The sequence below is a fragment of the Melospiza georgiana genome, chromosome 1 (genome assembly GCF_028018845.1).
Source record: "Melospiza georgiana isolate bMelGeo1 chromosome 1, bMelGeo1.pri, whole genome shotgun sequence".
NCBI classification, from domain to species: Eukaryota; Metazoa; Chordata; class Aves; order Passeriformes; family Passerellidae; genus Melospiza; species Melospiza georgiana.
Window position 1 is genome coordinate 7992246 of NC_080430.1, and position 25387 is coordinate 8017632.

Here is a 25387-nt window from a genome sequence, read left to right on the forward strand (position 1 = left end):
TCCACAAGTTACTTTTCTTTGGGTTGGGTATTACTGAATTTTGTGCCTTATGAAGTAAGATTTCACCTGGGGCTTGAGGTGTTAAAGTGTTAGAATAGAAATACTTTAATGCTGTTTTTTTCTGTTGGTAGTTCTCCTGCTGCTGAACATATATTTATCCTCTGCATGCAATTTCACTCACAACTTCAAGGCAGCTCCATGGTGCTTACAAGTACTGCATTTTATAGATTTTCAGCAGTTGTCATTAAACATCTCTCTTGAGGAACAAAAATACCAAAAACATTTACACAAAACATCAAAAGCTTGTACTAAAATAATCCATTATAATCCCATTCTTCATTTTTCACAGTCTCTGCAAATTGATTTCATCTAAGATATTACCCAGCTATATTCAAGTTTGGGTCTCTTTTTTTTCATCTGTTCCACTTCCTGTAACTCAAGTAATTTCATGAAATGCAGTATTTTTACTGCAGAAAAATAAAAAAGTAAATAGTCTGCTGTGTGTTGGGATCTGAATAATCCATTCTCTACCTTATTGCTTGATTTTGCTGCCTGGTTGTTCAGACTCTTGCTCAGCCTTTTCTGAGTACTGGCATTTAATTAAATACCTGGTGTGGAGGACAGCCAGGCTGTAGCCATGGATGCAGCAGAAATTTATACAGATGGCACACTGAGCTGTTGTACCTAGATGTACAAACATCCTGTAGCATAAGTCTACAGAACTACAGAAAATTTCATGTATTGTGTGTGTATGTATGTATATATATGTATATTTCTAAATATGTGTACCTACATTGTTTATATTTATATTTATATTTATATTTATATTTATATTTATATTTATATTTATATTTATATTTATATTTATATTTATATTTATATTTATATTTATATTTATATTTATAATAAGAGCAGTTGCCAAAATCTCCACAGTGGTCTTAGCCTTTACCTTTGAATACCAAATGTGATTTCTTTCCTGGTGTTTCCTGTGGTACAAAATGTGAGCCCTGGGTAGCTCCTCGGCACCGTGTGAGGCTCTGGCAGGGGTTGGTTATCAGCTTTTGTGGCCATGGGAATTCTGTTTGGGCAGTGTCCAGCCCATGATTTGTGGGAGCTCAGCCTGCTCTCCATGGACCTCAACATGATGGCAGCAACGTGGTGTGGCAGATCCAGGATCCTGCTTCTCCAGCAGGGAACAATATTTTAGAATAGGAATAAACGTTATTTTGCGTATTATTGAGTATGGAAAAAAAAAGAACCAAAAAGACTTTTTCCCCCCCTTATTTTTAATCCTATATTTTTCAAGCAATAGGGAGTATCTGGCTCACCTTCTCCTTGCAAAATTGGCACAGGGCACTCCTCCACCCATTGCCTTATGTCTGTAATTATTCAATGCTAGTGTTTTTTTCCTATATGTGGGTCGCTTCTCACATGGTAATTGCAAATGTAACCTCCTTTACCGATGCTCCACTAGCTCAGAGCCAGCAATGCCTGGCTGCAGGTGGGAAAACAGACAACAAGAAGCATTGCTCTGTTTGAGGCTTGACACAATCAGCTTTTCATGTACACCCCTCTCCCGTGTCTCTTGGTGGCGGAGGGAGCTGTGCTGTCATTAGCAGCCAGCAGGGTGTTGGAAGGGATGTATTTTTGCAGAGAATTCAACTCCCCTGGTGCCTCGTGAGCATTTCTGCCTTCCCAGCTGCACAACACGGGGGAGGCTCTGGGCTGTCTGGGTCAGCGGGAGCCAAACTGCTGGGGAGAATGGAAAGCTGGCAATAATCTCAGCTTTTCCTTTGAAATGATGTGGGGTGGCTTGACTTGCCTGGCCTGGGGACGCAGGGGGGATGAGGTTCTGCACAGAGCCAGGGCAGCAGGAGAGCTGCAGGGAGCTGGAGGGTGCGGGGTGAGAGCCTGGCTTGTAGGTAAATGAGCAGAGGGAACGGAGGGAAAATGTTTACACGGTGATCAAAGAAAAGATTCTGTGTGTTTCACCAAGAGTTTCATCTGCCCTCTGGGCTGTGTTACACAACCAGCTGTCAAACAGAGCTTTTTAAAAGAAAACACAGGTAGCTTTTTCCCTTTTGATGATCAAACGAGAGATGCACAAAGTTACCCAAAGTACCTGATTAAAACCAAATATCCCACCTTCCAAATGCCTGAGCTGACAATTGTTTCTAAATGGGAGAAGTTTTGTCCAGCTGTCTGCAGACTTTGCCTGGGAAAAAGGAACAATTAATAACCCCAGGGAAGCAGGGGAGGATGTGGTGAGTGCAGCAGGGAGCACAAAGCAGAGCAGAAGCATGGGTCAGAGGGAAGGAGAGATGGGAACTCTGAGTGCAAATTAATTAAGCAGCAGATTTAATCTGCAGACTATGGGCATGAAAGAAAACATGTCAGCCTTAATACAGTTAAAGCATTTATGTTTGTAAATAGATTGTGCAAATTCACAAATGAAGGAGAGCATAAAAAAGCAGCTGTTTTGGAGATGGGGATGGATGTAGGAAGCTACATGTTCACTCACCAGCATTTTGGGAGTGGCTAGGAAGGGTTTGTGGAGACCAAGTGTGATGGTTAAGAAGTGATAAATGGGAAATGATTCATGTCCTTGTTTGTTAAGGAAGAGAAAAACAGAGGGAAGATATTTTTCTCTAAGTATTATCAGAAATAAAGACTAGAGACAAGTGCTTTGATGCAAGTGACCTCTTGTGATAAATTGTGCTGAGGATCTCTTCATTAGAAAGGCCAAGAGGGTGGTTAGAAGTGTGAAAAATGCCAGTAAGATAACTGCAGCAGGACTTGAGGGATATCTTGCTTCAGGGAAGGGCAGCCTGAATGATGGAACAGACAGCAGCACTGCCAGCAGCTTCCCAGACACATCTTCCCAATGTGAATTTCTGGCTGGTGGGTGACCTGGGGAGGATCAAGAGCTCAGATCTTCTCTGATGCACCATGGGAGCCTTTCCTCATGACCTTGGTGTCCTGATGTTCAGCAATTCCAGCGTTTACCTTCCTTACAGCCCTTGCTGGATTTCCCACCCTTGAAATGAGGATTTGGCAGGACACTGAGCAGCCAGTGCCTCAGCCAAGGGGTCTGAGGGGAGATGCAATCCTGGAGCAGCTGTGAGTGCATTTGGGGTGCAGAATGCAAGGCTCAGGGCTGAAGGGCTTCTGCTGTAATGGCTGATGTCTGTGAGAGAAATTTGGGCAGACAACCTCCCCAATCAAGGCACCAAAGAAAATAGGAATGGAAAGGATCTCTAAAGGTCATCTAGTTCACCCTTGTGTCCAAAGGCGAGTTTAATTATACCCACACCATTCCTGAGAGATGTTACATCTCCTCAGCATCTGCCTCTCTAAATTAAACCATCTGAATGCTTTCAAGTCTTCCCTCAGATATGATGCATTTTTGGACAATTGTGAGCCTCTTCTGGGCTCCTTCCAATTAATGTGAGTTCTTCAGCAGCCCAGGGCTGGCTGTAGCTGGTGCCCTGCACACATTGGCTCCAGCTGAAGAGAACCACACATTTCCAGTTTTGTTTCATGGCTCCATAAATGTATTCAGCCTTTCATAAAGGTTTGGAGAGAGCTTCCTCAGACATCAGTTTAATGTCTTGAAGCTGGATGTCTTGTTTGAGTTAAGGGTCTTTTTTACTAACTTCTATCAAGGTAAAATAATGGTTCAAGTCTGAATTTGAAAACTTTTAGAAATTGCCTCCATGTAAATAACTTTGTGTGGACTAAAAATTACGACAGAGTTTTTGATAAATGGGAAAGTCTCTGTTTACAAGGAGATGCTCCGTGCAGCTGTGTTAGGTCAGGTCTCATTTAGCATCTCCATTTAATGATCCTGAAGAGGGAGTAAACAGTCTGTTAATGAATTTGTGTGTGGTTCTGTATAGGGAGGAACTGTGAGTAATAGGCAGGAAAGAAAAAGACTACAAAGGGACATGGAGATTAGAAACACTCACAGATAATGGAGGTAACTTCATCTCTGCTAACACAAATTAATGTGTTTGGGTGGAGGGGAGGAAGGGAATATGCTTAAATAAACTTGGCTATTTGAGGGCATTTTATATGAGAAAAGTAGATTTGTATGCCAAGTACCCTAAGAGGGCCTGCAAGAGAGCCCTAAAGGGGCCTTTGAAAAGGGCAGAGGACAAGGGGGGGTGGCTTAATGCTGAAGGAGGGTAGATTTAGATTAGATATGAAGAAGAAATTCACATCTCTGAAAGTGTTCAAGGCCAGACTGGGTGAGGCTTTAAGCAGCCTGGTCTAGTGGAAGGGGTCCCTGCCCATGGCAGAGGGGTGGAAGCTGATGATCTTTGTGGTCCCTTCCAACACTAGCCCTTGATTGTTGCAATCAGATTGGAAATTGGAATCAGATTCTATGATTCTGTGCGATATTACTCCCAAATAGCTGAATGTCTGTTTGGACTATTCAAGGAACTGCTCAGACACACATGGGACACAGGAATCTTTCCCCTCTGTTTGACTGCTACTGGTCTGTGTGCTTCACTACCAAGGAGATGTTTAGATATACACAAAACCTGTGGTGAAGATGAAGGAGGAGTGGTTAATGAGCCTGAATTGAAATGTCCTGGAGTGGCTGATTACCCTAAGGGACAGAGCAGCCTATGGCTGTTGGTCTCAGCAGAGAAAACAGAGGTGCCAACGTGGTAAAAGGGAATATGTCTGAGAAAATGCATTTGAGAATGGGGAAATTGTCACCAGCCATGTGGTGTTTGAGATGATCCCATGTGGTGAATAGTTCAGCCTGGTGTTTAGAGAAGTGTGTAGTATTTGGAGGAAAAATACCAAGAAAAAGCTGAATTTCTGTGAAAGACAGAGGATAAGGAGTGTTATTCTCATTCTTATTTTAATTTATTTTACCTCCCCTTACATTTTTCTGAGAAGAGTAGCATGGGAGGAAGCTCAGCAGGAATGAGAGTGTGGTCCTAAGGGTCTCTGCAGAGAGCAGGTTCCCGCCAATGTTTCAGCCCCTGAATCCCCTCTGCATACAGAGATGAATTCAAGGATCAGATGTATCAAACCCTCAAAGATTTGGATGTAAAAACTTGAAGGACTTTTTTTTCAAATTATTTTTTCTCTTCTTTTTGTGAGTATCCCAATGTGCTGAAGGTTTAAATAACAAAAGTTACCTATCTAAACTAGAATGCATCTAAAACCTATTCCCAAATGCATATTTGTGTGCATGTGTATAAAGAGATTGAGGGGATTGACTTTCCTTAAAAAAAACTGCATAGAAAATAGAAAAAGGCATTGAAAAATTAAACTGGGCCTGCTAGACAGTAACTGGCTTATGTGTAAACAGCAGCAATGTCCTTAAATATCACAGAAAAAATGTGGGAATCTTGAGGTCAATGGGGGCATTCAGAGACATGAGTAGGGAATGACAGATGAGATTGTCATTGCAAAAAGCCTCCATGGGTTCTGTGCCATTAGTATTTAGAGAAAAAGCTGAAGGTCACATCAGAGACTAGAGTACATTTTCCTGGGGGCAAGATGAAATGCTAAAAGGTTTTATGGTTATGCCAGGGCAGATAGTTAGGCAATTAGAGCTGTTAAAAATTGTCAAGGCACGGGATCCAGATGAGTTACATCTGAGAACTGAGATGGGAGGAGCAAGTGGAATTGAAAGCTTTGGCAGATATTTTTTGATCCCTCTCCAAGGATGGGGTGGCTGGGGAGGATTGGGCAGCATGGCTGATGTAGTTGCTCTATATAAGCAATGCTCCTGAAAAATCCAGTGCCAAACCAACACTTTGGTGAGAATATGACTGACAGAGGATATTTTGCTTGGACTTTGGGAGTTCTTGGCTTATCAATTCACTTGACTTTCTGAAACACATTAGTGTGGCAGAAGACAAATGTCAAACAAAGTCCATAATTTATCTGACTTTTCTGAAAGCATAGCATGCAAAATATTGATCTGCTTAAGGAATGCACATTATCTCCTGAAAATGACTAAAAATTAGCTCAGGGAGGACAAATAGTGTCAGTAACTGCAGAGGGATAACAGTGCAAACATACATTGTGCACGATCTATTTGCATCGGGTTAGACATCCTTGTGCAACATTTTCCTTGTTTTGAGCTTTAGACTTAAAATGTAGAAGAAAAAGGGGGAAACCTTGTGCTTCCTTGTGCCGAAGTACAGGTGCAGTGAGGGGCAGAAACATCACAAACCATTCAAGGCTGTGCAAGTCTTTAGGCTGTACAAAACTTTGTTTCCATCGCTGACAGGGGCTGCCCCTCAGGCACCATTCTGACTGAAAGGAGCTCAGCTCTGCCAGGGGGGAGGATTGGCCTCATAAAGTATTAATGATGGCAAACTAGATTGTTTCCAGCACAGCTGAATGCCATGTCAGCAAATATTTATTAGAAAAGAATGAAGAACGCAATGTGATATTTTTAACATTTCTCTCTATGCTGGGCTCCTTCCCCAAAAAGAATTCCTGCTCCTGGCTGGAGATGGGAGCTTGTTACATTGACATTTTCTGAAAAATCCCTTCGCCCAGGATTTTTCCCTGGGAAGCTGAGGAGCCTCAGAGAAAAATGAAAACAATAATTATCTTATTTGCTTTTCCTTTGTTTTGCTCACATGGAATGAGTTTGGAGATTGTTTACCCACGGGTGATTGTTTCATTGGATTCTGCTGTGAGTTGTTTTCACTCATTGGCCAATCAGGGCCAAGCTGTGTCAGGAATCTGGAGAAAGTCTCAAGGTTTCATTATTATCTTTTTAGCATTCTGTAAGTATTATTTCTGTATTTCTTCAGTATAGTATAGTTTAGTATTCTTTAATATAATAAAGTATCATAAAATAATAAATTAGCCTTCTGAGAACATGGAGTCAAATACATCATTCCTGACTTCCTTCCATCGTCTGGGGGCAATGCAAATACAGTGGGAGCTCCCAAAGCAACAGCAATGGGCTGTTTTTTCTGTGTGTGATGTTTTCCTTGTCTCTTCACCTTCCAAAGTGATATAGGTCAGCATTAAATTGACCCTCTGTGTCTCTGTGGGGCAGGAGATATGCAAAGGAGTAATTTTTTTTCCCCCTCCCCACTTTTCTCTTCATTCTAGGGGTGCATTTATTTCTAGGGGTGTCCTATCTCCTTTTGCAGACTGAAAAAGCAGTAGCAGGTGTCTTGCAGCTGAGATTTTTATTCCAAGTGGGATCTGTCCATGGTGCAAAGGAAGCACACCTCCCATACCTACCTGTGCTGCACATCCTACCCTGCCAGACAGCCCTCTTGCACTGACCCAACAGGAATTCAAACAGGAATTGTGAGTACTTAGCACCTTGAAGGATCCAGCAGTGTGGTAATCTCCTCCTCCAGCATAATCTTCATAGCTGAACCACTGCTAATGTGCTTGCTATTCATCTGTTGGAGCATTGAAATAGTAATTATTAGTGGCATATTCTTTTGGGTGATCAGCCCAAAAGCTGCAGTGCAAGAGTGTGACCTTGAGTTTTCCTACAGACAATGGAAATTAGTTGATAATGGACAAGAGTAATTGCTTGGATGACAGTGCACCTCTGGAGCTACATCACCACAATACATCACTGAGGCCAGGAGCTTAGCAGGACTCAGGGAAAAAAAATAAAAAGGGAATTAACAAAATGCATACAAGATGTTGAAATGTGTTAAAAATGGGACAGGGGATAATGCAGAGGGTAATTATAATGTAATTATATAATTGTATAAGTAAGCACTGTGGTTTCCCTGGGAATGTTGCAAGCAGGGCTGGGCTCAGAGGTGTCTGATGAGTATTTTTAGAGGCTCAAGTAAATCTTACTGACTGGAGAATTCTTAAATAGTGGTGTTATTTAGTTTTGGAAAGGAGACCACAAGGAGGGTATCAAAGGTATCCTGCCAGGAATCCTCAATTTTGGAGCCCTTTTCTCTCACAGTAGAAGAGGATGAAGGGAGGGAATGGGATTAATCAGATTATCAGTACATCTTTTCCCCTTCCTCACATGCAAATGCTCATGGTCATTGATGAACAGATGCACAAGAAGCTACAGGGAGGAAGAAACCAGGGTAGCAGAAACCAGAGCAATGAGATTCCCCACCCAAACTCCTGTTAAATAGTTGTCCTTACCAACCCCCCAAATATTTCCCCATGTCTCTCGAAGTCCTGCTGCAAGGCATGGTCCAGAGAAGATAAAATAAAAGCTTCTGAACAGACAATAAGTCTCACATTTCTAATATTTGAGTTCAAATTGAACACACAGATGTTATTTTCACACAACTCCTTTTGTGACAACAAGTTCCATGAGAGATTAATTCTCACAGGTTTGGGAAAAATATGAAAACATAACAAAATTTAGAGTACTGCCGTTGTTTTGATTAGCGGCAGCACCTCTTAGGAGGGATAGTCAAGCTCCCCAACATAAATTAAAATTTAAGTATAGGGGATGAAGATAAAAGCTAAACTGGAAGCACAGAATCCTTCCTGGTTTTTACACTTCCTGGATTTAATTATGTTTTGTGCACATTGAATTCACCCATTTGTATTTCTAGTCAGGTCTTCTCTGTGCTCCTGTATTTACATGAACAAAAAGCATTCACAATCATCAGCATAAAGATTAGAAATATATAAAAAGAGCTTTTGGTAGGAATACTAATAACAGAAAATTTGTGCCTTTGAGCAGGTTTGTGAAAGTATTTTTGTAGTTTAATCTGGCTGATTCTGGCTGTCATAATGCAAGCTGTATTAAACTGATCATTAACTTGATCCAATGTAATGTGTTTTGTGCTTTTGATCTTGCTTGCTGCTGCAAATATGTCCTTCATTCAGAAATGGCCTCACATATAAGGCGGCTGCACTTGCAGGCTCCAATTTTATTACATTTGCCAGACTGATGCACTCAGGCCATTTAGTATCACTTTATCACAGATAACAACAGCACAACTAACTACAAAACCACAAAAAGCCTTTAAATTTTACATATTGGAAACTACTTAAAATTCACTTTTAACCAGGGGGTCTTCTTCAAGCTGAGAAGAAAATGTAAAATGTACAATTTCATTACCCTGCATTAAACTTCTATTTTGCCTTTAGAGTTTCACTAGCTAAATCAGCATGACCAAAACCCTCTTTGCTTTCTCTTCTTGATTTTTTTTTTTTTTTGCATGGAACTTAAAAATGGGTAATATTTCCATGATTTTTCCATTCTGTGGTTTTACTGCTGGGACAATATTGTTTCTGTTCCGGCTTGTGAGCAGTACTTTGTATCTGTTCTTAAACAGATCTGATGCATGAAATGATGATGTTCCTGTGCTTTCTCAGGCTCTCAAGTTATTAGAGCTAAATACTGTCAGGTTTGCTAAATGTTTAGGTGAATGAGCTGCTGTACTGTCAGTCCTGAATGTGCAAGTAGTAAAAAGTAGTACTAAAAAGAAAAATTTATCAGCATTTAAAATGAAGAGAAAGAGTGCTGGCATTTTAAAAGGATATTTTCAGGCCTCTTTTTCTCTCTACTGGGTTTTGCACTTTGTGTTAATGAAGTCAGTCTTTCCCCTTTCTTCAGAAAGGCCAGAAATTGATTTTTTTTCCTGTTTTTTAATGGAATTTGGGCTTCTCACATGCCTCACTGTGTGAGGACTTTAAAGAAATCTTCACACACGAGTCTTCCCTGAGGATTTAGTTATACCTAATGGCAACCTCTCCAAACATACTTGTCTGCACTATCCCTTATCATAAATACTTCCCCTCCTTGCAGATGAACTTTAGTCCTGAGTAAGGGATCAATAGCTGAAGGGAATCCTGGAAAAATGAGGCTGGTGCTGTTCCTTAGTGTTTGCTATTCCTATCATTAGGGCTTGCTGTGCCTCAAATCACCCCAGCGCCGATGGAGTTTCCATAGTGGGGAAAGCAATTATTGCCAGTTTGCTTTGTAAATGTTGAAAGGCATCTGCTGTTCCTCTGGGGTGCCTGGAGAAATGGAAATTGATGCTGATAATAAACATAATTATAAAGAAGATTGCTGCAAAGTCTCCTGGTCTGTAAAGGAAAAGTGACATTTTAAGGTCTGTGCTATGGATAAAATGAGAATGGATATTGACTTTTGAACCATTATACTGAGGCAGGGATGGATGTTTGATAAAGTCTCACTCATTATGAGACACTACATTGCAAAAAGTTTGTGTTGTATCAGTCCATGATGGCACAAGATTGGAAATTCTTTATTCCCGTGTCTCGTTTGCAAACCTCTGGATCTGGGTTTTCATTGGGGTTGGTTGGTTTATTTAATGCAGAAAGGAAAGGTGTCAAAGACCTTTCCTTTGCAGACTCTCCTAACTCCAGTAAGGTTCAAGCCTGGCCTGTCCAGACCATCATCAGGGACCTGCTGGGTTGCAAAAGACAAAGGAAAATGAATGTCTGGGTTTGGTGCAAAGGCTCTGGCTTGATGTGCCTGCACAATCTAATCTTGAAAACAGCAATGTCAGAGAGGAACAGGATAAGAACACATTCCATAACATTTTTGCTACCTGATAGTTTATGTGCCGGATATTTAGGCTGAGGTCACAAAATACCAGCTTTTAAATTAGAGACAGCTTGGTGCAAACGCCAGTAATAAAAGAGTCAAGCTGAAAATAATATTGAATAATTACTGTAAAATAAAACTACTATTTTGAAGTTGTAATTGAGTTTGATGTGTCAGGATTATGTTATTGGTAGCAGTTCATGGCTCATCCAATGTTATTATTGCAGAATCAATGTTTTCATTTAATGTTTTCTGGATCGTTGTTGTCATCTGTGGTGCTTAATTGAATAAAAACCAAGATTCACTTGGAATAGATGCAGATAAAAAGTACTGAATTTCTCAGAGGAAGAATGTTTTCACTTTGTTTAACCCAAAGCATTAGTTTATTTGCAAATATAATTGATACTGGCTTGAAGAACATTCCTGGAGTACATTAAGCAGGATAGCCATAACAACAGTATTAGATTTATGGCAGATGAGTGTAAACAGTGCAGTATTAACTGTAATGGATTCTGGGCTATAAATACACCACCACATCCCACTGGGCAGGATCAGGAGTCTTATTCATGAATGATTTTTAGATGTGCATTGTGTGAAAGGAAAGAAGCCCTGGACTTTGAATTGTAGCACAAAGTTGCACATTTTGGTAATTCTGAGCTGCAGGGTAAATGCCAGGTTCAGCCCCCAGCAAGGTTGTGCTCTTGGTGTCCAAGCCCAGCACTGAAAGTGGAAACAGAATGCTGAGTTTGGTGCAGGTTCCATCAAATCTCACCTGCCAATGAGCTTCACCTGTGCAGGGAACTGCACATTTTAAATCCTTGCTCAACCCAAACTGAGGTGCAACATCCCAAAAGCTGCTGAATGTGAACCATTCAATCTTTGTGTGTGCAGGAAGGGTACAGAGATGCAATGCTGCACACATGGAAAGAATCTTCTGCAGGGTGCCTCCAAAGTGAGGGCTGGACAAGGAAATTTCTGTCCTGTGTGGAGAGAGAAAATCACTGATAGTAAAGCAGTCTCTTCAGGAACAGGCAGCAGAGTGCTGTGGAAGGGGATGCAAAATATTCTTGTTGGGAATGGAAGGTATTTTCTGCAGGGTCTGCTGTTCTGTTGAAAACTCCTCTTGCCCAAAGCACAGGGAGCCCTCAGCAGTGCAGCTCCTTGGTGCTGTTGTGATACAAATATTGTATAAAAAGAAAAATTCTAAATTTTCATTCAGAAAATTTTCATTACAATGATCTTATATGGTGGCTGTATTGATTGCATACAACCACACCACAGGACTATTCTATGAAGAGATGCTTTTTTGGGGTTTGACTTCAGCACACAAAAAATGGGTGTTCATTTTAACTGTTGGAATTGCACTTTCTCTGACTGTATAAGGAGGCTTCAAAATTGATGTGCCTTGCACTTAAAGCCACTCTGAGCCACTTCACAGAGGCAGAGTAACATCAAGGAGCTTCAGTACCTGGGAGAGGATGTGCAGGATTTTGCCAGGGTGGAAGCTCTGTCAGACTTCTTTGCAATCAATTATCTCTGATTATAGAAATTTAAACCTCATTTACAGTGCAAAATCTGATGGATATACTTAAGTTTCTGTATCCCCAAAAAGGATTAATCCCAAACAAATTAACTACACCTTTTCCTCATGGGAGGAGAGTCAAAGTGATGTTCTGATATCATGTTCCACAATTCGGTGAGAGCTCTACTCTTTCAGCAAAGGCCTACCTGCATCACGAGGGCTTATTCTACCATCTGTGTTTGCATAAACTTCTGTCAACAAACCATATTGTTATTGGGGAAAAAAATTAAATCTTTAGAACAGGTTTCTCTGAGGCAGCTGTCTGTATCTTCTGTGTTGCTGGAGAATGTGTCCGTATCAAGGAATGTGAGACAACTGCAGAGTTTATTTAACAGTGAGATGGAAAATTGCTCATTTTACTGCAATTCACGCCATCCTAATGGACCACTTGATAAGAAAATATTAAAATGTAGTGCTGGATGGACTGTAAGTGAATATTTATTTGCCTTCTACCACTACCACAAAGCTGAACCAACAATCTGAGGCTGGCACTCAATGGTTAAGATGAACTGTTTAATCAGGTCTGTGGCATCCTGCTGTCAATATTATCTGAAGTGAAATCAGTTGAAAGAAAATGCCAATTGAAAGCATCCTTGCAAGACTGTATCTGCTATTTTTGTAACTTTTAATCACATGCAGCCTGTCTCTGGCATCTATGAAGAGGGGAAAAGGTTGGAAATAGATTTATCTATTTTGGAAAGCTTGTCTCTTCATTTCTGGACATAATTAAAAGCCTGATCCGTTGCTTAGAGTTTTCCCATGTACTTTGACTTTTCTTTGACTGCTGGAAGGAGTGAAGTGATCAGTGCAGGTACTTCTGAAGAATGCTGTCTGTTAAAGCTTTGTACAACAGTTTCCCTTTCATGCTGAGCTCAGATACATTGCCCATCAATCTCCTTATTTTCTGCTCATATTAATCCTCTCAGAGGAGCTACTGCTTGTTCTGGTGTCACCAAACTGCAACTCAAGGTGAGAATTAGTTAACTTGGTGCTCTGGATTGCTCCACAAGGCAGATAGAAATTTTATTTATTTATTTATTTATTTATTTATTTATTTATTTATTTATTTATTTATTTATTTATTTATTTATTTTAATGCTGGCCAACTTCTATTTCTATTATTTCAGACTCTTGCAGATTAAGCCTGTAAACATCCCATCCTGCACTCACTTCCCACACCAGTCGAAGTCTTGATCTACCGAGATGAACAATAGAGATGAAAAAACTGCTGATTCCATGCATAAATATAAGCCCTAAGCTGCCTTATTATCCCTGGAAAATATGTCCAAAAAGATGTATTTGGGTAATATTTGCAATAAAGGGCTGATAGTGTTCTCAGGACTGATGAAATCTGCCTCTTCTTGTTTCAAAAATTCTGATTTGCTCAACAGAGAATGCAGTGATGGGTGATGCAACTTTTTTCTAGCATAAGTTTATGCATGAATGTGAAACTTTGTGAGTTTTTCAAAGATACTCCACAGGCAGAGCTGGGCACTGACCCAGGGTTTTTCAGGACACAATATTTACAGCAAAGCCTGATCTGAGCACATGGCATTGGTCTTCTGCTGCCCACCCTGCTGGGTGTGTTCTAAGTGCTCCTGCATCTCCTCTTGTAACCAGGGCAGGATCACAACAAGCTGGGACAGGAGTGGGCTCAGTTTCTGTCTCTTTGTGAGCTGATTTTTATGTGTGCACACATGATGGGGATATTTCATATGTGCGGTTACATGAAATTTGAGAGGTATGTAAATGAGACATGCATTAATCATCTGTGGCAAGAAAATGGCTCACTCTGGTTTGCTCTCTCACACTCTAGCTCACATTTGATATTTGTGTGATTTCTTAAGGGTTTTATGTTCAGGGTGAAAAGTCTACATTCCTGCATAGCTTTGTGTAACCTTGTTATGGAAGTTAGTGTCAAAATATCTCAATTTTCCTTCTTTGTGCTATTTTCTAAACTAAATGAAATCACAGTTTGGGTTTGTGGTTTTTTGTTTTGGTTTTTTGGGGTTTTTTTTTGTTGGTTTGGTTTGGTTTTTTTGTGTGTGCAAGAATTCAGAGGCTCCCAGCTGTAGGCTACTTTGAAATGTTTGTGTCATTATTTCTACTTTTCTCTCTTCAGAATATGGTAAAATCAGAATGTCAGAGATACCAAATCAAACAATAATGTAGGAAAACTGTGTTGGAGACAAGCTTACTAGTGAGTGTTATAGAAAGGACACAGCTCTTGTTATGGGTTGAGTGTGGGAAATTATGATTAAGTACATCAGAGTGTCATGGACATATTTTATGAAAAATCCTTTCCTTAGGATTTTTTCTCCTGAGAGGCCTCAAAAACAAAATGTAAACAATGATTATCTGCTGCTGTGGAATGCAACAGGTGCATCTGTGATTGGTCTCATGTGGTTGTTTTTAATTAATGGCCAATCACAGTCCAGCTGTCTCAGACTCTCTGGTCAGCCACAAGCCTTTGTGATCATTCCTTTTCTATTCTTAGCTAGCCTTCTGATGAAATCCTTTCTTCTATTTTTTTATTATAGTTTTAATATATTATTTTCTTTGAATATAATATCTATCATAAAATAATAAATCAGCCTTCTGAAACATGGAGTCAAGATTCTCATCTCTTCCCATGTCAGGACTGCCTGCAAATTCAACATTTGGTGACCCCGAGTGAGGAACAATTCAACATCAGAGTACCTGTGCAAATGTTCTGGGGAGGCTGTATAATATTTTATTCATATTCATAAATAAATGTGAAGCTCTGTAAAAACTCTGTAAAGTGAGAGATACACTTTTGGCAAGAGACTTTTTTATGTTTCCTGTACATTTTGGACATCCCATCTCTGCTGCTGCTGCTCTTGTGCCACTGACAGTCACAGCCTTTACAAGACTCACCCCTTTTTCCAGTAGGGACAAGGCTGAGGCACCCTTTGTAAATTAAAGTGGCGATGTGAGGGTTTCACCCCTTCTGCCTGCAGGACATCAGGGGCTGTGAATCTGCCCCTGCTCCAGCCCCACCTGAGTGCCCAAGGTGGCATTGCTGAATACCTGCTGAGTCTCTGTAATTAATGAACATTATCAAGGCTAAATAATGGATATCTTTTCCCCTTTTAGAGGTCTTTTGCTGTGCCCAGAGCCCTGCTGTTCTACTCTAAGATGTACAGCATATATAGATGTTATGCCTCTCTTCTGCATTAATTTTCTTGTTCTACAGCTAGATCTAATAAATACATGAGAACAGGACTTCACCACCGCACTACTTGAATTATTTATTCTATTTTGGTTTCTATCTGGGCAGTTACACACTGCATGTGTTTGTACATCATGCTGTAAGGTTTCCACTTTCTTTACTGTGTCATCTGGCTCCAAGTGAGCCGGGAATCTGGTTTGGTGCCGTGTCCTCAGAGCTGAAGAGTACCTCTCTGAGGCAGTTAAACCAGTGACACAGTACCAGCATGCTTGTGAAAATTAAAGCTCTTTAAGGTGGTAGAAATGGCACGTCAAAAATGATGGTCAGTTTTTTGAAAATTGAAGCAAGGCATTGTTCTGGTTTCTGTTTGCTTCATCACAACAGAAGCAACTCTTGAGGTTACAGTAGTAACAAGCCAATTCTGTTCACCTCTATTTTAGTAAACACACACTTGTACCTCTGTGTTGGGGTTCTGAGTAGACCTTTCCAGTTGGCCCATTTTCCATAAATTGCATTTCCCATAGAGGGCTTTCAATGTACCAGTAACAGTTTTGTGTGTCCTCTGGGATAAGTACATGTATTGTGCAAGACCTGCAGTCCAGAAAGGTGAATGCAGAGTGGGTAATGAGGCACACAGGGGGAAACTGAGAGAGGTGACATGAATCTGTGCATTACTTGTTTTATCTGCTCAGTGGAGTTTTGCCCAAGTGTTGTTTTCTGCCTCTTCCTTCCACTTTCAGACTTGAGAACAGAGATCTGAAAACATTGTGGGTTTGCCTTCTCCAAAAATAAAGACATGAAGCAGACAGGAAGGGCTTTGGGTCCCTTTGTGCCTCTTTCAGAGAAGACAAGTGTTGGCAGTGTTTTCATTGTTCAGACTCTTGAGGAGGTTATTTTAGGTTGGAGGAAAAGCTTATCTACCACAGAGCTAGCAGGAATGCAGCAACATATGCTCACCACAACAGATTTAATACCAAGAAGTCTAGAAACACTTGGTAAAAACCACACCAGCTTACAAATCCTCACAGTCCCCACCAGAAACTGAGGGCAGTGGTCACCACAACCCATCCAGCTCCCGTGAGGGACTGAACACCAGAGAAAACAGCAGGGCAGGTGGCAGAGGTGACATCTTTGCACCTCTTGGTGTTGTTTGGGAATGGTTGAGAGAAGTTGTGAGGCTAACATGGTGTTCAGTGGGTCATCACTCCTCAGGGCCCAGTGGTCACAGCCTCTGCTGCAGGTGATGGAAGCCCTGAGGAGATCCTCTCCAAATGGCCAAAGGTGGGCTCAGCCTGCCCAGCCTGCAGGATCCACATTTTTATGTTCAGAAACTGAGGTTGTTTGGTCTTTATGCCTCCATCACCTGTGAGACTTCAGAGATTGTCTTGGTACAACTTTCATGTATGAGACATCTTTAGGATGAATAAGTGTTTTGCTCAGCCATTTAACAGTGTCATTATTTTGTGTGACCGTGTTCACAGGTCCAAGGATGAGGGAAGAGACAAGGATCTGACTCTACGTTTCAGAAGGCTTGATTTATTATTTTATTATATATATTATATTAAAAATATACTAAAAGAATAGAAGACAGCATTTCATCAGAAGGCTAGCTAAGAATAGAAGAAGAAAAATGATAACAAAGGCTTGTGGCTCAGACAGAGAATCTGAGCCAGCTGACTGTGATTGGCCATTAATTAGAAACAACCACATTGAGACCAATCACAGATGCACCTGCTGCATTCCACAGCAGCAGATAATCAATGTTTACATTTTTTTCCTGAGTCCTCTCAGCTTCTCAGGAGGAAAAATCCTAAGGAAAGGATTTTTCATAAAAGATCTCTGTGACAATTTTCCATAACCTCACTATTAAAAGTGTGTGGTTCATGTTGTGAGTTCAAGTATTTTTTGATTTTTTTTTTTTGTTAAAGCTGATACAAAAGTAAATGAAAAATAACAGCGATTGTGATGAAAAGTGTACTTCATAAAACAAATGCTTAAAAAGCCACTTGCTCCAGCTGCAGCTTTTATGTACAAGGATCTCTCAGGCAATGTATGTGCTTACATAAGAAGTCTTTCACAACATTTACGTTTAAACCAGTCATCATCTTATATGCAGATCATTTATTCATCCTATAAATCACTTTGGAGCTAAAAATGAAGATGAGGCTTCCTCTTTTCCAAGCAGTAGGCTGCTAAACAGCCTAATGCGTTTGCAGCTGTTGTGAACATGGGGATTCTCTACTTGATTCTCAGTGATTTGGGAGGTATTTTCTCATCCCTGGTGATGTCTTTTACATTTTCTCACCTGGATATTTCAGTTCCAAAATATGTGTTATGGGAGGGAAGGGAAGGGAAGGGAAGGGAAGGGAAGGGAAGGGAAGGGAAGGGAAGGGAAGGGAAGGGAAGGGAAGGGAAGGGAAGGGAAGGGAAGGGAAGGGAAGGGGGAAGGAAAAAGAGCTGAGAAATAAATTCTTCCATTCCTAAAACAACAATTAAAAAGAACGCATACTGAGTCAATAAGGAAGGAATTCAGACACTACCTAGAAATAACCAGGAGCTATGGGGGGAAAATGTCAGTGAATATTGATCCCTAAGAGCACAGGGAGCAGGAACACTGAGCCAGACTGTGAGGAAGCAAACTTTGCAAAAGCAATTTGGAGACCATTCACAGCTGGCACTGAAGCTGAGGCCTCAGAAGTCTCTCTCACACGGATAAACAAGTGAGAAAGAGGCATCTGTTGCATTGCAGCTGCCAAGGTTACAGCAGCAGGAGCAGGCAGAGGGGCAGAGAAAAGCCAGCAGCAGGGTCTGCATTCCTTGCAGGGATAACAGAGTCAAACAATTGTGGCACTGCTCATCCCCTGCCTTTGAGACTGGGATGATGTATTAAAATATATACACCGACTCAAAAAATAACCCCACAGTGGATTCAAAGTAATGTTTTTGAACAGTAACTACTTCAATAGAAAAGTCTGACTGTCACACTTGATCTTTAGGTAGGCAAACCAAAGTGGGTGTGGAATCCTGAAGTGAGAAGAGCACAAGTACCTGCCTGCTGTGTTCCCCAGAGACACACTCCAATCCAGGAAGGAAAGTGCTGTGCAAAACAGCTCTAGCTGTGCATGAAAGAGCAGACTTCTTCACAGCTTGCATGCCCTGTGTTGTCTTATTTGTTTACCATGAACTGTGGGGTCCTGGAACTTGGAGCGGCAGCGGGAAATGGGAAGCAGCAGAATACTGTGCTTCAAATCACCCTATTATAATAATTTTAAACCACCATCTTCTGCTCAAGATTAAAAAATGTTTTTAAAAAAAGGCAACTTAGTGAGGCTTTGGTAATGGACAAATGGTAACAACACCACAAGACTTTTATGTAGACACACAGGTTGTTCTTGCAATTCCCATTGTCCCTGCGTCCCCTGCTGCCACACACCTGCTGTCTCAGATAGCAGGAGTTCTCATACTTGTGGGAACATTTTGAAGTGTATCCCCTGTAGGAACAGATATTCATGCAAATGACTAATTAATGGCATTGACTGAATAAACTGGATTTGATCTACTAAATGAAAATAGCACACCAGATTGCTTTCCTAATGATTTTGGTCATGCTTTCTTAATGGCTTTGGTCATGCGTAATGGAAATGTGATGTATTCTTAACTGTAACTATATTCATAATCTGTTACTGCCTCTAGTCCTTTCACAGAACCTCTGAAATCAGGAAAATCATCCATCTGAGTGGATCCCCAAGACAGAGAGGTCCTCAGTGGAGCTTCTGAAAGTTCCTCTGGACACAGAGACCCTCCCATGACTGATCCTTGGCAAAACCAACACGTTGGAGACAACCAGAGAGGGGCAACAGTAGCAGGGCTGATGCAAGATAAAGCTGATTAATGCATCTCCTTAAAGGCCAAAGATTTTCCTTTCTTTTATAATCAAATTAGTTTTGGGATGTCCATTGACAAACAGAGAAATCTTGCCAAAGCTAGGGATTAACTTGGAACAAGACTTAAAGTGTTTTTTTGGTCTTCTAATAGGAACTATTGTGACAAGCAGTGCTGGGGATGGTGTGTGGGCAATAGAGATTCTCTGCAGCCTTTGTAGGAGTAGGGCTGATGTCAGCTGATCTCCCACTAAGTGTTTCCAATTCCAAATTCCAACTGGGGACGTTGCTGTGCAATAATGTGATATTAGTGTTGTCACATTCTTGGAGAGGGGCAGGGCACAAACTGTGCTTTCTGAACAAAACAAAATTAAATTCTCCCTCTCCGAGGCTCATTCAGATGAGCACAGAACAGAAATCTCCAGAATGAACAGGCAGGATGTCTGCCTGCTTCTGAAGCATGTAAAGCACAAATTCCTGTAAAAAGAGCTTCTAACCATGCAGACCTCATGGGTTCAAAGCTTTCAGTTCTTTGGCATCTTCTGTATGAGGAGCCCTTCACCTCCAGAGGGATCTGCAGAGGAGGTGCAGCCCCTTGTGACTCACTGCATCTGAGCCATGCAGGTACAGAAGGAGAGGGGCTGTGCCATTGCTTTGTGTGTGGATGAGATGTTGGCACTGGGACTGAGGAATGGTAGCTGGTCAGCATCATACCCTGGCACATCTTGGGACTGTGGACATCTTTATTTTTATGGACCCTTCCCTCTTGTTCCTCTTGGAATTTCTCTATGAAATTGGAATGGTGGTGGAATAGGGCACCAAGGGTATTTTATCAGTCAAAGGTATTTTTATCAGTATTTTTATCAGTGGAGATTTACCTTTTCTGGAGTATGCTGCTGGGCCTAGAAGAGCATTGTTCAGGCCTTGTGCTCCCACCCTGCTGCCTCCACACCTTGGACAGCAGCACCAACACACACTGAGCACTGCTCCCCTTCCATCCTGTGGGCCAGTATTGTTCCACCTGCATCCTGTGGGCCAGTATTGACCAATGACTGAATGCTAAAATCCATGGCTGCAACATTTTTAAAGGTTTATACCACTTTTCTCATAGTGGATGCCAGTGCTGGCAGTCTGTCTCTCTTCCTGAGCTGTCTTTAAAATATCTGCTACCTATAAAACTGTCCTAAAAACCTGTAGCTTTTCCTTTGTAACATACCTCTCAGTACATTTTTCTCCAGGGCATTGTGTCCTTCCTGAACCCAGAGCAAATCAGCCAAACCAGTGGGAGCTCTCAGCAAGTGTGAGGCCCAGAGGGGCTGGCTGTACAAAACCACATTGAGTGATGTGTTCTGCCGGAGGCAGCACATTACTGCACCCCAAATATTAAGGATACTAATGGATTAGAACCCCCCAAAATTTCAGATAAGTACCTCTCCATGGGACCTGGTCATTATCTGGAGAAAGGGGTACATTAACAGACTGATCAAATGTATGGCTAATCAAGTAGAATTAATTTCTACCCACTTTGCCCACTGGCTTCAACTTCCTTGCTGTGGTAATAAAAGGGAAATAAATAACCCAGTGTGGTACAGCTAAAGCCCCAGGTTTCAATGGAGCAGAAGGGCTCTGCATCCAATAAATGTACCTGCTGCTGCTGCTGCTTATCCCTGCTCTAGTCTGTGCTCCCTGGAACAGATGTGTGCAGCTGCAGGGCTCACTGTGAGCCCAGGCTGCTGGTGGCTCTGGCCTCTGTAACTCACAGGGAGCAGGAATGCTCTGCACTGACTCCTGAGAGCCCCTTGCTGCTTCCCATAAAGGAGCTGCTCTGTATCCAGACACCTCTGCTGCCAGGGAAGGGCAGAATCAAGGATGGCCTTGCGCCCTCATCTGCTAAAAAATGTTTGGCAGCAGTAACAAACTGCTCCTTTTGCTATCACGTGTTACTGTAATGCTTCATCACAAAAAAAGGTTGTGTGCTTTAGCTCCTAGGAGTTCACAAGTCTTTGTGGTGATGACTCTTTGTGGTGGTGACAGTTTGAGCTTTTGTTCCACCTTATCCTCCAGAGCCACTGGAACATTAATTCCTCTTTGCAGTGCTCAAGGTTTTCAACAATCTTTGAGCAGGAAGAAGCTTTGTGGTGACTTTGTGAACTCCAAGGAGAATTTTAAGAATGATCCCAGGCCACAATCTTGTTCCTACCAGTCTCAGGAGAGTGAAGCACTTTCCTTCTAACAGAAAATGCTCCAGGACATGTGTGACTAATTTGTTACAAGGTAATTAAAAATTATCTGTATTACTGCAGTGCTGCATGATTTTGTTCACTCTGGGTGAAGATGAGTGGAGAAGCTGGAACAACTCCTTTCACCTGTTGCTGGCTCCTCTCCTGATGGGAGGGAGTTGGCTCTGTCCTGCTGTCAAGCCTGGGGATGGCATTCATGTGATTGTAGCTGGCATTTTGAGCATACATCTTGGTTAATGGGGAGAGCTGTCTGTGCTCAGAGTGGGCTCCTGAGCTGTCCCAGTGGTGGCACAGTGCAGACCACACGGATTGATGGAGGATGCTCATGGCAGAGATGCAGTTTGTGTGGGCAGGGAGTGAGTCTGGAGACTGACACCTTCCCATGGCATGGACAAGGAGTGGCTAAAAACATGTTTCAGGTGTGGGTAGTACAGGTTGGACAGCCTGTTGTACATTTGACCCTGGCAGGGAGGAACAACCTGCTCCCTGTGTCCTTGTGATCACTGGGATGCTGTGGGGAGGGATGGATGGGAAGGTTGCACTCCCAGGGTCCTTGTCTGCCAGTGCCTCCTGCCATGCCCCTAATGTGGCTGTTTGGGACCCATCCTTCTGCCTGCTGCCTTTGGCAGGGGCGGATTCTTGTCCTTTGATAGGGCTGTGCTAATCCTTCATCAGTGATGGCTCAGCCAAGCACTGGCATTGGTATCCTGACACTGCCCAGAGGTCAGGAGGGACAGCCTCACCCTGCTGCTGTGTGAGGAGATCATTCTCTGCCTGTGACTAATAATCACTTCTGGATGGCAGTGGCCACTGCTGCTCCTCCAGTGTCTCCCCGGGAGGTGTTTGGCAAGCTCAGAACCCCTTTCATGGAGGCAGGAGGGTGACAGAGAGCTTGAGGATGTCACTGCCACATCCTCAGGCAGTGAGCAGCTGGCAGCCACCTGATGGACGGGACAGCCTGCCCTGGTCGGGGGTGACAAGGGAGATCAAGGATTTCAGAAACACTGGGGTGGCTGTGCCAGAACAGCAGCCTCCTAATGCACCCCTGTAATGAGGCTCAGCCACATGCATTTGCATTGCTAACTGCTGGACTAATTAGCACAATTAACTTCTTCTGTGTCCAACAACAAGCTCAGTGGGGAAAAAAAAATCTACATTGTGAGGGAGAGTGGCCATTTCCAGAACAACAGTTAAAACTGTGTCTAAAGTTGTTAACTGCGAAAGAATTGAATCTGCAGTGGGAGGGCATGCAGTGCAATTAAGTTTAGGGATTGCCAGTGTAGGGGGGTCAGGGACACAGTGAATGGCCCATGTTTTAAAAAGGGATCTGTTTTGTAGAAATTTCTAGCATGAACAGTGGAGGAGTAAAATAAAACAACCAACTAAATAACAAAAATCCCACAACCAAAAAGAAACCCCAAAACCAACACACCGATTCCAAATACAGTTTTGTTTCATTTGAATTCCTCTCGGAAAGAAAAATAGCAGAAGTGTGGAGTAAAGCAAGCCTTCATTACCACTCACAACAGGTAGAAAAGTAGACCAAGCCAATTGGAAAATTTAAACTGATCCACTTATATAAAACCTTGAAAACAATTTTGTTCTGATGGCTGGGGAAAAATGTATGAACAACAACCTCACAGTAAGCATTTAGAAAATACTGTGACTTAAACTATGGGGACTGAAGGGATGGAATTGCAATGTAAGCTAGGACTGTGTCAGAGTATAATTCAGCAAGAAATCAACACAGGCTGTTAGATTTGAATGCAAATTATTGTTTCTTGTTAGAGAGGTGCTATTCACTTATTTTTTAAATGAGCTGTTGCCTGAGTTGTGGCACCTGGGAAAAGGCAAGGTTGTCCAGTTTACTACCAGCACAATTTTGTGTTGCAGATCTTTTATGCCATGGTTCCTATGAACTCTTGTGGATGTAATGGTGAAAATGCAGAAACAGTTAGGGAGTCTTGAGTGGTGCCTTGTAGAGATCTAGGGAAACTTGGCCTGGTGTTGGTCTATTCCTGAACCAAAGATCAAAATTATCCCAGGTGTAAGGAGACATTGACTGCAGTGGTGTTGGTGAATGTGACCTTGTGTAACAAATCCGTGCTGTAGAATTGGGTATCAAACGAGGCATAATCACTTCCCCGTCAGATAAACACTGTGATGTTCCCTTTCCTTAGCAGGCTCAGCCGAGATCCCAGCACCACGTGAGCGAGAGAACATTTATCTTTACACAGCACTACAACAGCCCTGAGCTCAGCTCCGGGCTCCATCCCGGCTGTGCTGGGTAGGAGGTGAAGATGGGAGAGGCAGCAAAAGTGACATTTTCGTGTCACCAGGTGTTGGGGTGAGTGAGGGCTCCATCAGTCCCGAGCAAACACCGAACTGTGCTGCTCTGAGTTTTGTCCACCCATGCCAGGGCTCCTTCCCGGAGCTCTGTGCCCCATGCTCGGCACATCCCGTGTCACCCCGTGCTGGCAGCCAGGTGGGCGATGGGCTCGGGAGCCCCCTTTGCCAGCTCCGATGTGCCGGAGCGATCTCTGCCATGGCAGAGAGGCTGCAGGGAGCGAGCTGCAGCAGGGAACGCGTGCCCGTGTGTCACCCTGCAACGTGACCTACATGGCAGCCGCCACAGCGCGGTGGCCCCCGGCACATCGGGGACATGGAGGGGGCTGGGGGAGGCTGGGGGCCACCTTTCACCCTTCGGCAGTGTAGGGGCTCACTGGAGCTCACTGAGGACGCTCCCCGGAGCGTCGGTCCCATCGCTGCCTGGGTACCCTGGCAGCGCGCTGCATCCTCGGCAGCCGCGCTGGCAGCTGGGCAGAGGTTGCCCTGGGCACGGCTCTGCTGGGCAGCTCTGCCCTGGGCACGGCTCTGCTGGGCAAGGGCTGCTCTGGGCACGGCTCTGCTGGGCAGCTCTGCCCTGGGCACGGCTCTGCTTGGCACGGCTCTGCTTCAGAGCCGGGCACTGACGGAGCCTCTGTAAGTTGCGAGAAGACGGGAGCGCGCCTGCCAGAAACTCCGCGGGTGCGCGGCCCCGAGGGGATGCGGGACGGGGGATGCGGGATGGGGGACGGGGCAGCGGCCCCCAGGGGATACAGGATGGGGCAGCGGCTCCGCAGGGATGCAGGATTGGGCAGCGGCCCCCGGGGGATGCAGGACGGGGGATGCAGGACGGGCCAGTGGCCCCCGGGGGATGCAGGACGGGCCAGCGGCCCCCGGGGGATGAAGGACGGGGGATGCAGGAAGGGCCAGCGGCCCCCGGGGGATGAAGGACGGGGGATGCAGGACGGGGCAGCGGCCCCCGGGGGATGAAGGACGGGGGATGCAGGACGGGCCAGCGGCCCCGCTGCCGGCGCTCCGGAGGGGGATGGAGCAGGGCCGGCCGTGCACAGCCCGGCGATGGCTCCGCCAGCCCCGGTGCATGCGCAAGGCGCGGGCGGCCGCCGTGGAGGTGGGGAGGGAGGGAGCGAGGACCACATCGCTGCCTCCGGCTCCGAGCTGCCAGTTGCTGGTTGCCAAGCAGTTATCATTGTTTCTGTGACGATTGCAGAGGCTGTTGCTAATTGAAGAAGCCCCCACAGCATCCTTCTCTCTGCTCCTGCTTCTTCTTTTATTTTAGAGGCTCAAGGGGGAAGACAGCCAGACTAGTGCTTTTTTACATTGCATTTTTATTTATTTCTTTTTGTGGGGGTGGGAAATTTCTCAGCTGGTGATTAAGTGATGGACTAGTTACTCATCCGTATCCCTTTAGTCTTTGTGTGTGTGTGTGTGTGTGTGCGTGTATGTCTGAACACACAGACAAGCTTACACACACACACACACACAGAGTAAAATCCTGTTTGCCACTGCAGTGGGCACAAATAGGTAAGCATGACTACAGCCAAGGAGCAAAATGCATCAGGGAAACAAGCCCAACAGCAAGACCAGGTAAATGCTAATTTTCCTCAATTTCAAACAGATACAGATTTGCAA

The 25387-nt window shown here is 43.4% G+C and overlaps 1 protein-coding gene across 3 annotated transcripts in view; it reads left to right on the forward strand.

Moving 5' to 3' along the window:
• Window positions 1-25387, forward strand: part of DPP6 (dipeptidyl peptidase like 6) — a 510047-nt gene that overhangs the window by 221074 nt on the left and 263586 nt on the right. The window contains exon 1 of one of the 3 annotated variants that reach the window (XM_058041737.1): window positions 24897-25342. The exons of the other annotated variants lie outside the window; for them this stretch is intronic. Within the exon in view, the coding sequence (XP_057897720.1) occupies window positions 25286-25342 (57 nt within the window). The 5' untranslated portion in view covers window positions 24897-25285. Of the gene's footprint in view, window positions 1-24896; window positions 25343-25387 lie in introns of those variants that run through there. 3 annotated transcript variants of the gene reach the window in all.